At 49.6% G+C, this 12673-nt stretch overlaps 1 protein-coding gene across 1 annotated transcript; it reads right to left on the reverse strand.

Moving 5' to 3' along the window:
- Positions 1-6207: 6207 nt before the first annotated feature.
- Cd7 (CD7 molecule) lies at positions 6208-8904 on the reverse strand. Its single transcript, XM_057776292.1, has 4 exons — positions 8779-8904; positions 7448-7744; positions 7096-7229; positions 6208-6536 (listed from the first exon to the last, which is right to left on the reverse strand). The coding sequence occupies exons 1-4, from the start codon at positions 8882-8884 to the stop codon at positions 6432-6434; spliced, it is 642 nt and encodes a 213-aa protein (XP_057632275.1). The 5' UTR covers positions 8885-8904; the 3' UTR covers positions 6208-6431.
- Between the last annotated feature and the right edge of the window lie 3769 nt (positions 8905-12673).

Genomic DNA, 12673 nt, shown 5'->3' on the forward strand with positions numbered 1-12673 from the left:
AATTTTAGGAAGTCTTTAATTTTTTCCTTGACCCATTGATGATTCAGGTGAGCACTGTTTAATTTCCATGTGTTTGTGGGCTTTCTGAAATTAGTATTGCTGTTGAATTCTAATTTTAATCCATGATGATCCGATAAGATACATGGGGTTATTCCAATTTTTTTTGTATCTATTGAGGTTTGCTTTGCTATTGAGTATGTGATCAGTTTTTGAGAAGATTCCATGAGGTACTGAGAAAAAGGTATATTCTTTTATGTTTGGATGGAATATTCTATAGATGTCTGTTAAGCCCATTTGATTCATAACGTCTGTTAGTTCCCTTATTTCTCTGTTAATTTTCTGTCTGACAGACCTGCCCAGTGGTGAGAGTGGAGTGTTAAAGTCTCCCACTATTAGTGTGTGGGGTTTAATGCATGATTTAAGCTTCAGAAGTGTTTCTTTTACATAAGAAGGTGCCCTTGTATTTGGGGCATAGACTTTAGTATTGAGATTTCCTCTTGATGGATTTTCTCTGTGACTAATATGAAATGTCCTTCTTTGTCTCTTTTGATTCATTTTAGTTTGAAGTCTATTTTGTTAGATATTAAGATAGCTACACCAGCTTGTTTTTTAGGTCCATTTGATCGGAATATTTTCCCCAACTCTTTACACTGAGGTGATGTCTGTCTTTTATGTTGAGGGATGAATTATGTTTTTGTATCCAATCTGTTAGCCTGTGTGTCTTTTTATAGATGAGTTGAGTCCATTTATATTAAGGGATATTAATGACCAGTGATTGCTAGTTCTTTATATTAGTTTTTGTTGTTGGTGATGTTATTGTGTGTGTTCTTCCTTTCTTGGGAATTTGCTGCTGTGAGATTATCTATTGTCTGTGTTTTTGTGAATGTAGCTAACTTCCTTGGGTTGGAATTTTCCTTTCAATATTTTGTGTAGGGCTGGGTTTGTGGCTGGCTATTAGTTAAATCTGGTTCTATCATGGAATATCTTTTTTTGTCCATGTATGGCAACTGAAAGTTTTGCTGGGTATAGTAGTCTGGGCTGGCATCTGTGGTCTCTTAGTATCTGCATAATTCTTGACCAGGACCTTCTGGCTTTCATTGTCTCCAATGAGAAGTCCCGTGTAATTCTGGTAGGTCTGCCTTTATATGTTACTTGGCCTTTTTCCTTTGCAGCTCTTAATATTCTTTCTTTATTCTCTATATTTAGTGTTTTGATTATTATGTGGTGAGGGGAATTTTTTTGTTCCAATCTGTTTGGTGTTCTGTAAACTTCTTGTATATTCATATTTATATCTTTCTTTAGGTTGAGAAAAATGTCTTCTATAATTTTGCTGAATATATTTTCTGTGCTTTTGAGTTGGACCTCTTTTCCTTCTTCTATCCCTATTATTCTTAAATTTGGTCTTTTCATGATGTCCCATATTTCATGGATATTTTGTGTTAAGCTTTTTTAGATTTAATATTTTCTTTGACCAATGAGTCTATTTCCTCTATTGTATCTTCAACGCTTGAGATTCTCTCTTCCATCTCTTTGTTGTTTTTTTTTTTTCGAGACAGGGTTTCTCTGTGGTTTTGGAGCCTGTCCTGGAACTAGCTCTTGTAGACCAGGCTGGTCTCGAACTCACAGAGATCCGCCTGCCTCTGCCTCCCGAGTGCTGGGATTAAAGGCGTGCGCCACCACCGCCCGGCTTCTCTTCCATCTCTTGTATTCGTCTGTTTATGCTTTTGTTTGTGGTTCCTGATTGTTTTCTCATGATTTCTGTGTCCAGAATTGTTTACACCGACTCTGTTAGAAAATATTCTTAACACCAGAGCCCAGAAGACATTGGGTCTGTTGGGACTGGAGTTACAGATGGTTGGGAACCTCCATGTGGCTGCTAGGAATTGAACCCTGGTCCCTGGAAGAGCAGCCAGTGCTCCTCACCTCTGACCTCTGCAGACCCAGTCTCCAATTCCTTATATTTTTGGTAATGACTCCTACACTTGTTTGTGCCCTGGCTTGAGTGCTGCCCCTAAGAGTGACTGCAAAGTTGACTTTTGATGGTGTGTTTTAAGAGCTTAGATGTCTGAGTATCTATTCTGTCCTGAAGTTGTATAATTTTGTTGAATATGACTGTCCAGGGATCAAGTTCTTGACCCCCAGTATTTAATTACTCAGTTGTCCTCATCATGAGGAGCTTGGCACCATCTGGGTCTGGAATCTCCTCACTATTTGGCTGTTCTCATAGGCTGAACCCAAGCAACACTCACCCTCCCCTTTCACCTGGCGCCCCAAGGTGCCTTGCCCCATAGGAGCTCTCCGCTTGCTTCTGACCCTTCCCTTCCCTTACTCTCCATTGGCTGCTACCTCTTGGCCAGGTTCTTGTATCAAAGTATAACATTAACAAAGAGGCTTGGAGGAAGAGAGGAAGAGGAGGGGAAGGGGTGTGGTGGTGTGTGATTGGTGGCTTCCCTTCATCCTGGGATGCCTTAGGCTGAGGTCTGTTTCAGGATGCTGATCTCGTGAAATTCTCAAAAGGAAGGGGTTGTGGGGGGAAAGTCCTCCCCTGTGGGTGAGGCTTCCCCTGAGGTTTTTTTCCCCCCATGTAATCTACTCCCTTGTCTGTCCAAACCTGGGTGGCTGAAGGCTTATTGCTCTATGGCGGTGTTGCATCCAGCATCTTGGTTAATCTTTATGGCATCCAATCACTGCATTGTCCCATGTTACATATGAAGGACCCACATCCTTGAGAGACGCCTCCCCAAAGCCCCAAGGGCCAAAAATAAGGCTTATGTGTGGAGTAGCCAAGATCTAGAACCAGAAGTAAGCAAGCCCCTGGTGGTACTGCCCTTGGCTGAGTCCCAAGCCATAGATGTCTCCACTTCCTGCAGGGAGGTGGGAGTCACAGAATTTAACACAGTGGGGCCGGAATTCAGACCAAGCACACACTGTTGTCACTGGAGTCACCAGAATATTACCCAACATGCAAAACTCATAGTGGTGCTCACTAAGTGGGTGCTTCTGAGGCTGGGTGGGGACCGGGACGTAATTGAAAGACTCATTCCCATGTACCATACCATCCAGGCCTCAATGAAGACAAAGAGGAGAATTGTGGGGAGCTCAACACATGAGAGCAGGGTCACGGGAAGGATCATGGGGTCCTGAACATGCAGGGGTCAGGAGGACGACCATGAAGTGAAAGCCCTGAGCAAGCATGGCTAGGAGGAGGGAGAGGAGCCTGGCGGTTCAGTTCTGTGGACACACGGCCTGTTGTTGCCGGGTGGAGTCTGGCAAGCCATGTTTCATATCACAAGACCTCTGAGGTGGGCTTGTGGGCGACTAGTCTGCTTATCTTTCAGGAAGTTGCTTCTGAATTGAGAGGAGGAACCAGAGTAGAGTAGCTTCTCTGACAGGAGCTGAGGGTCTGGAACAGCTTAGCTGATGTCAGCGAGCCTTGGCAACCAAACCAGCACTTGAAGAGAAGTAGACTCCCACCTATGTAATTCACTAATTCACAATAATCAGGCCCCTTTGTCAAATCAGCAAGACCCTGGTGGCATCCGCTGTATGTGTGGATGTGCCCTTGGCTGAGCCCCAAGCCATAGATGTCTCAACTTCCTTTAGGGAGGTGGAGAGCACAGAAATTAGCCTCCTAGGCTCTGTCCCCTTGCTGATCCTTTGCTCTCTGTGTGGAAGGCTGTGCCAGAAGGAGACTTCTGTCACTGCACAGGGCACAGCTGCCAACATGGTCGCTTTGCAATGCGATAGGAGCATTTGTATATATGACATCTTGACGGTGAAGGGTGTTTGACAGCACCAGCCTTATACACTGACCAGGCTTGAGGACCTCAGGATGTCAGTTGTGCCCAGCCTGTTCCCCAGGACCCCACACCTGTGTTCTTTTGCCTTTCCTGGTCACTGCTGGCTGGTGGGGCTAAGTGTAAAGGACTCGGCTACAGCCATCCAGGCCCACAGATGCTGCCTGGGGTCAAGCTCTTCTAGATGTAGACTAGTATCTTCTAGACAGTATCGTCTAGATCTGCAGAGGGTTGGTGGCCTCCAGATGCTGAGGAGCAGAGCTGATGCAGAGAGAGCACTAAGTGATGGCAGACATCACTGCGAAAAAATGGGATACTTGGGTATTGCTGGTTTTTACTGTGTTCTTTTCTTTTTTTTTATTGTTTATTTATTTATTAAAGATTTCTGCCTTCTCCCCGCCACCACCTCCCATTTCCCTCCCTCTCCCCCATCAAGTCCCCCTCCCTCATCATCCCTAAGAGTAATCCGGGTTCCCTGCCCTGTGGGAAGTCCAAGGACCACCCACCTCCATCCAGGTCTAGTAAGGTGAGCATCCAAACTGCCTAGGCTCCCACAAAACCAGTACGTGCAGTAGGATCAAAAACCCATTGCCATTGTTCTTGAGTTCTCAGTAGTCCTCATCTTACTGTGTTCTTTTATCCAAATGTTGTCTTCTTATTCATGGACAAGTAAACTTATAAATTAAATAAATTTATTGACTTCTGACCTGTATTTTGTTCAGTAATCATTTCCTTGCAGTTCGTAGTTCTCTATCATTTACTTGTGAGATGTCTTAAAGCATGCAGCTGACAGCACTTGCTTTGTCTCTATGACTTACGCTGGCGGGCGGGTGCAGACAGCCTTGGGGCTCACTGGAGGCCTCTGGACTTGCGGCTGTCTTAACCAGGCTCTCTTCATGCTGATGGAGGACTCTCTGTGGATGACCCCAGCTGAGCAAAGCCCTCTCCACGAAGGCCTGTAGTGAGGGCCAACCAACACGGGACTGATGTCTCTCTTCTGAGATGTTAGGGGTAGAGCAGGCCTTGGAGCTGGGTCAGCCCAGCAAGGTCTGGATGGAGGACAGAGGGTCTGAGTATAGGTTTAGACAGAAGCCTCAATCAAGGTTGAAAATGCACATTTCCCAGTGAGGTTGGTGACGCTGTCTAGGAGGCCACCTAGATCCAGGACGGTGGCCCAGACAGATGGGACTTGGGGCAGCAAGTGAGAGGTACCCTACAGAGGGACAAAGGTTGCTGGGGCTTATTAAACAGAGGCCTTAGCTGCCCAAGGGGTTTTAACCTTGTAAGATCCAGGTCCCTGTGACCCTTGACCCGGGTTCTGTCTACACAGCATGTTGGGCACTGACAGCCCCAGTGACATACATGGCTCTTCAGCCTCTGGGGCTCCTGGGACTCATTTGGGCTTTGCTGTCACTAGTGTCGAGGTGCACAGCCTCTATGGGGGCCATGGTGGTATCTTGGGGAGCAGAGGTCAACCCAGGTAAGGAAGGCTGATTTGGGGATGAGCTGGCAAGACAGGAGGCTCTGTGGGGAGTTGGATGGAGCCATGGTCTGGGTCCGAGGGTACCACTCACTGGGGGATTCTCTGACTGCCTATTTTCCAGGTGCACAGAGCAGAGCTATTAAATCCCCCTCGGTACAGCTGCTAGTCACTTGTCCTGTGCGCCCACCTTATTCTGTTGGCACCGGGGAGGGGTCAGAAGGGCAGGAGACAAGGGTGGCAGGCAAGAGCGTGGAACAGCTGTGGAGCCAGCACAAATGTGTCTATTTTGTTCTTGTTCTTTCTGTTGCTTCCAGTTATCCCAGGAGTCAGTGATGGGAGGAAGACGAGGGACTGAGCCGCTCACCATGGATCAGCTGATTGCTCTGGCCTCAGTTTCGGGTTCCTGTCCCCAAGAATAACACTGGGAACTGGGCTGGCTCCCAGGTTTCGGTACAGTGCTGCTGTGGCCTCACGTGTCAGTCCCTGAGACAAGGGAGGAGTCTGGGAAAGCCAACACTCAACGTTCTTCTCACTGAGGGCCCTAGGGCTGCACCAACAGGGGCCTAGCTGGGCTGGGCCCTCAGGAACATGGCCTTTTAGAATGGGTGAGGCTGCTGTCACTGGCTCTTCACCTGTGCGGGTGAGCTGCTCCTTATGGGGGTGTCTGGAGTGCTGATCCTCCTGGAGACTGGGGCAGGGGAGTGTCCCCTACCCCGCTTTTACCCTCCGCTGCTCTCACAGACTCTGGCCACAAAACCCTGGAGGAGCAACAGTCTGAGTCCCTGCCCTTTTCAACTAGGAGCCGGCTGTCGGAGTTGGAAAAAAAGCAAGCGCTTATTTGCTTGTTTGTTTATTTATTTACTTACTTATTTCTGGCCAGGTTACTCAAAGGCAGGTACCACATTCCCCCCGCCCCCCAGTTTTTTTTTCTCTGATGGCAACATGGTCAGGGCTACCTGGCTAGGGTGGGGATAGATTGCAGAGCCTTGTAGGGAAGCTTACAGAGGAGGAGTCCCACTCACCCAGAAGCACCAAGGGGGCACTTGAGTGTCATGGTCAGGGTGCTGGGGGAGCTGGGCTGGGTGGGTCAGCAGGACCACTATGAACTCTGCTGAAACAAGGCATGGGGCGGGGGACCATGGGTAGAGGGCTCACTGGTACGGGTTAGAGGTACATGGAGTCTTGTGCTTGTAGGACATGTCTTCATACACTACACACCGTGAGTCCTTCTTCCTCGAGGCACACAGCTCCTTGATCTGAAAAGACAGCGGCAGTGGTCAGCATGGTGACGTGGGTAAAGGGTGCCTGTTTCGAAGTCACCCCTATCCTCAACAAGCAGTTTCCCCAGACTTGGGGGAGCAGAGCAAGCGTCCATCTGCACCTGGCAAGGTGAACTGCAGGCAGGTCGCAGGGCCAATGGCTGAGCGATCAGGAAGAGCTGACCGCTGTCGGGACCCTTGCCCTGTGTCTCACAGCACACAGGGACTCAAACACATTAACACATATCTCAGGGACGCCATGTATCCCACATTCATACATGTCCACGCACACTCAAGCATCGCACACAGTGCACACACACGCATGCTCACACATGTGATCTCTCACTCTGCTGTACACAGGGGCCTGGTCAGAAGCCCCACACTCTGCCTCTAGGCTTCCCTCTGCCATTTTGTATCCCTGCAAGATGCCTCATTCACACCCCTCTGCGTCTTCAGTGCCTCTGACCAGATCTTTGGCCTGAAGCCTTCTGTCTTTCCTTCTGTCAGCCCGTGAGAAGGGCCAGCTCGTTGGTAACAGCCATAGGCTCACACTGACCTGTGTCTTCCTCAGCATGCACAGCATCCCGAGGACCAGCCCAAGGAGGAAGAAGCCTACAGCCAAGATAGCCAGGAGGGAAACTGATGTCCCCTGAGGTTCCTGGGATCTGTATGTCTCCTGGGACACTTTTTCTGGGAAGATGAACAAAAAGAACCATTGGTAGGAGACGATTCTACTTGAGGCCTTAAGGTTCGAACCAGGAAGGAGCTATAGCGGCAGCAGAGGGTGAGAAACTGGAGGCTCCCAGGAGCAAGCAGGCTCTGAGCAGACAGTTCCAGAAAGTGTAAAGAAGTTCCTGGCAGCCAATGGGCTCCTGGCCTAGCCAGCAGTAGATGGGGGCATTCCCTACCTGTCACCACAACCATGGTGGATGGGCCATCTGTTTTGGTTTTTCTGACAGCGTGGCAGGTGTAGATGCCAGAGTCTTCCTGCTGGAGGTGGCGCATGGTGATGGTCAGGTTGTTCTGGGAACCGGAGAAATCAATTCGGCCTGTGAAGTTCTTGTCTACTGTGGCGTTTTCTCCGTCTTCAAAGTAAATCACATTCTTATTCTGCGGCCAGGTCTTCTTCAGGTAGATCCCCAGCAAGTTCTCACTTGTAGAGCAGGTGATGTTGATGGAATTCCCCTCAGAGGCAGTCTTAATCTCTGTGAAGGACCAGTCACCGTTACCACTGGGCTGGTGGAGAGATCTTCCCCCTCCCCGCACAGCACACGGGGACTCAAACACAGTAACACATATCTCACGGACTCCACGTTCATACATGTCCACGCACACTCAAGCATCTCACACAGCATACACACGCATGCTCACAGTTGTGCTGTCTCACTTTGCTGTGCACAGGGGCCTGGTCAGAAGCCCTGCACCCTTCCTCTAGGCTTCCCTCTCCCGTTTTGCATCCTTGCAAGATGCCTCTCTCAGACCCCTCTCTGCAGGACTGGCGTAGGGACTTGGTCAATCCTGGGCTAACATGGCACTTCAGCGAAGGTGCTGAGGGAACCCTGGAGCAGCGCTAGATGCTGATACCCCCTGTGCTCAAGTTCTGAGCAGTCCATGGCCTCAGGGTGGGCTGTCGGCAACTCTGTTGCATTCCAGCACTAGGACTTATTCCTTTTTGACCCTCCCCTCCCCAAGGCTCTACCCTTTCTCTCTCTTCTAGTTCAGTCCCGTCTCCTCTTTGCCTGCTCTTTCCGGTGCTGGCCGCGTCACCAGCCTTCCTCTCCTGTCATTTCCAGGCATCCAGAGCCTATGGCTCTGTAGGAGGGGCACATGTTGGTCATGGGATCCCCACTCTTTCAGAGTCCAGCCTAGTTTGCTCTGCCCAGAGCCTGCGCCACCAGCCCGAGGGCAAACCTCAGCACCTCACAGACTGAATGCCGTGCTTACGGATTGTGCCTGGGAGCCTGTACTCTCATTGCAGAACCTTTGAACCCTACCACAGGACTTCCCACAGACAGCTGCTCTGAACGGGAAATAGACAAAAACATCCTCACTAGCAACAAAGGCCATTGCTAATCATGTAAACAAAGCTTTCAAGTCTCTGCTTTTCCACAGATCTGAGTTGGCTCCAGGACCCCGAGAGAAGGGCTGAGACTCAGGGAAGTCAAGATCAGTGCCAACCCTTCCCAGGCAGGTGTGTGAGGCTCCCCCTGGGAGCCCTACAGTGTGGAGAAATGCTTACCTTGGGCATCCAGGGGGCCAGGCAGGATCATGGCCAGTGTAAGGAGCAAGACCGGCAGTACATCCTTAGACATGCTGCCCAGATCAACCGACCAGAACCACATCATCAGCCACTCTGGCGGAAACACATTAGTGAGCAAGGTGAGAGAGGCTCCCCCAAAAGCCCCAGGAGAGGAAGAAACAGGGGCGTGGTCTTTCAGTTTGGTTGGTGGTAAGTATAGAGGGAGGGCTTCCTGGAGGCTAAGGCGGAGTCTTGGGGGTGGAGCCTCACAGCAAACCAGGTGGGGGAACACTCTAATTACATTGCTACTGGACCCCTACTGTCCTCTTTGGTTGGTTGTCTGGTCCACCTTTTCATCGCCCCAACCTAGAGTTTCCACCAGAGACATCGAGAGAGAAGAGATAAGGGCTGGGGCTGTGTCAGAAAAATAAGGGGGTCTTAGAGTGAGATCTCCTCTAGTTTTTGGTATCATTTTCTGCTGGGACATGCTGAGGTCTACAGTGTCACCTGGCATCATCACAGAGCATACCTGGCTATAGTCCCAGAGGAGAAGTCACATATAGGCTAGGCTGTGATTGCTTCTTCCTTAGAAGCAGTGTTGAATCATACCTGCTGGGTCAAAGGGTGGTCAGGAGTCCCGTCAACAGCAGCCCACCTTCTGGGGTGAGAGTGAAGACCCTGTGTCCGGCTCCCAAGCCAAGGGACATCTAGGACTCTTGCCCACCATGGAGCTTTATTTGGTGGTACCAGAGCCAGTGTGTGTCACAGTGAGGGTTAAAGGTCAGTGTGTGTACACTGTCACCTAGGGACCTAAAGCCAGTTCTTCCGTGGGGTCCCACTTGGAATGGCTGGAAGATGTGGGTAGATTGGGAGTGCTCCAGGGCACACAGAAGAGGAACTTGGGTAGAGGAAGGTCAAATCTGGAAGGTTTTAGGAACAAAGGATTGTGGAAGGAGGAGGTCACGTGTGCCCAACAGAGGGTCAACAGGTAGAGAACCCTGTAACTCGAGAAAATGGGAGAGGAACATGAGGGGAGCTGGGGCAGGCGAGCAGTCGGGGAAATCATCACTCAAGCCCCAGAGGAGACGACCATGGTTACAGGGAAGCAAGAATATTCAAAGGCCTTAACCTAGTCTTCCTCCTAGGATTTCTGTGGCCATACAAGGGGCACATGGACTGGACTCCTGCCACCCCCAGGGCTGGCCTTGATGGAGCCTTCATGTATGAACACTTTTGACTGTTTGAGGTAGCATGTGTCATGTTTCAGAGGTTACAGACACACACGGCCCCGTGGACTGTACCCAAATGTAACCTAATACTACAGGGGAGATGAAGGCTCAAACATAACGTACTTTATTGATTAAAGAGACACAGACTCTTTTTTTTTTTCTTCCGGTTTTCTGAGACAGGGTTTCTTTGTAGCTTTGGAGCCTGTCCTGGAACTAGCTCTGTAGACCAGGCTGGCCTCGAACTCACAGAGATCCACCTGCCTCTGCCTCCCGAGTGCTGGGATTAAAGGCGTGCGGCACCACCTGTAAGAGACACAGACTCTTGTGCCCCTGGGCGTAGGGCCACAGCCTCAGGGGCACGATGGTAGTGGCTTTGGCGGTCATGGTCACCAGTCAGTGTCTTTAGCTCAGGGCTTCATGGTTAGGTCTCAGCATATGGTGTTCAGCAAGTGTTATGGGTTCTTTTTCAATGTTTCTTTTAATCTTATTTCCCAGAAGATGATGATTTCTTCCATCCAGTGATTTACCGTACTCATTTATTTAAAGATCGGAATCACAGAGGTTTACTCCGCAGACTGGGTCACAGCATACACAGGGGAAAAAAAAATCACCCAAATTGAGATTACCATGAGAAGACAAATGGGCCCAAGAGGAACAGAGGGTGAACATGGGGGTGAGAGGGCAATCAGGGTGGGGATCTCTAAGGAGAGGTCCTTAGGGAGATTAAGGTCTCCAGAAGCTTTGGTCGCTAGGGCTCCCTGCAGGCAGGCCCACTCTGCCCCCTTGTGGTGGTAGCCGGATGGCGTTGCTTGGACAGCTAATACCAAGTGCCCCTGGGCCTGCAGCAATTGTTATCACTTGTGAGTCAGAACAAAGGAGTGTAACCTTGATCTCCTGAACAAGCTGACGTGGTCTCCGGCGTTGGAGACTACTAGAGAGAGGAGAGCAAGCGAGATGATGGGTTCTGCTGAAGTCGTGTGTGCGCTCTCTCTCTCTCTCTCTCTCTCTCTCTCTCTCTCTCTCTCTCTCTCTCTCTCCCCTTCCCTCTTTCTCTCTTTCCCCCTCCCTTTCTCCCTCTCTCTACCCTTCCCTCTCTTCCTTGGTCACTCTCTCCCTTTCTCGCTGTTTCCAGAGTCTCACTACGTCACCCTGGCTGGCATGGAATTCCCTATGTTGGTAAGGCTGCCTTGGACTTACAGCGATGGCCCTGCCTCTGCCTTCCAAATGCTGAGTTTTAAAGACAGGAACCACCACTTATAAAGGGCAGAGGCTGTAGAATCTGAAGGTCAAGGGAAGTGAGAAGCAAACCCCCAGGGTTTTCAAGGGTTGTGCTTTCTGAGGTCATTCACAATTTATTTAGCAGCAGCTGAATTTCTAGACGCTGGGTGAATGCATCTCTTGTTTCCTGTGGCTTCATTCTAATGTGTGGCTTCACTCTGTGGGTTCCTTTTCTCTGAATTTTGTTGGGGTTGTGTGTGCGAATGCATGGCCACACACAGGATCAACCAGAGATGTGTCTAGCGTCCTGGAACAAAGCATGGTATAACGCTAGCTGTTTCCTCAGAACTGAAACTTCCCTCCTCGAGGGAGGAGGGAGGTTCATCAGATTCTGGAAGCTAAGCAGGAAGCTCAGGAAGCTTTAAGATTCTGGCGGGCGGTGGTGGTGGCACACTCCTTTAATCCTAGCACTCGGGAGGCAGAGGCAGGAAAATCTCTGTGAGTTTGAGGCCAGCCTGGTCTACAGAATGAGATCCAGGACTGGCTCCATAGCTACTGAGAAACCCTGTATCGAAAAACCAAAAAATAAAATATAAAATAAAATGAAAAAAAAGATAACTGTAAGATTCAGGAGGCTTCTCTCCAAGTTGTAAAATGAGAAAAAAAATTTCTATGGAAAGAAATGCTCAGACCTGAGTTCAGTCCCCAGTACCCACGTCAGGTGGCTCACAACTTCCTGTAACTCACCTCTGGCCTTGTGAGCATTTGCCCACACACAGACAAAACACATAAAATAATAAAAGTAAATCTAAAAAAAAAAAAACCCAGAAAAAGAGAGAGAGAACAAGAGAGAGAGTGTGTGTGTCTAGGAGATTCTAGCCTGGCGGTGGTGGTGCATTCTTTTAATCCCAGCACTCAGGAGGCAGAGGCAGGCGGATCTCTGTGAGTTGGAGACCAGCCTGGTCTACAGAGTGAGTTCCGGGACAGCCAGGGCTACACAGAGAAACCTTTTCTTTTTTTTTTTTTTTTTGGTTTTTCAAGACAGGGTTTCTCTGTGGTTTTGGAGCCTGTCCTGGAACTAGCTCTTGTAGACCAGGCTGGTCTCGAACTCACAGAGATCCGCCTGCCTCTGCCTCCCAAGTGCTGGGATTAAAGGCGTGTGCCACCAACGCCCGGCTGAGAAACCTTTTCTTGAGAAACTAGAGAGAGAGAGAGAGAGACAGACAGACAGACACACAGACAGACAGTCAGACTATGGTGGTGCTAACTGCAAGTTGGGCAGAGACCCAGGGGCTGATAGAATCAAAGATAAGGTCAGGGAGAACACTTGAACAGGCCCTGTGAGTTGTAAGATGTGCAAACTGAGGCCAACCTGTCAGGAAATGGAACATTCTCATGGCTACCTTTTCCTGTGTGGTACAGGATGGTCTGCTTCTTTGTGGCGGTGG

The sequence above is a fragment of the Chionomys nivalis genome, chromosome 7 (genome assembly GCF_950005125.1).
Source record: "Chionomys nivalis chromosome 7, mChiNiv1.1, whole genome shotgun sequence".
Classification (NCBI taxonomy): Eukaryota; Metazoa; Chordata; class Mammalia; order Rodentia; family Cricetidae; genus Chionomys; species Chionomys nivalis.

Bases quoted from the DNA above. Each gene is read 5' to 3' on its own strand.
- Cd7 (XM_057776292.1), bottom strand. From the start codon at position 8,884: ATGATGTGGTTCTGGTCGGTTGATCTGGGCAGCATGTCTAAGGATGTA. The intron at 7,745-8,778 runs GTAAGCATTTCT...GGTCCTTCACAG, and splicing joins TGGCCCCCTGGATGCCCAAG to AGATTAAGACTGCCTCTGAG. The intron at 7,230-7,447 runs GTAGGGAATGCC...TCATCTTCCCAG, and splicing joins CACCATGGTTGTGGTGACAG to AAAAAGTGTCCCAGGAGACA.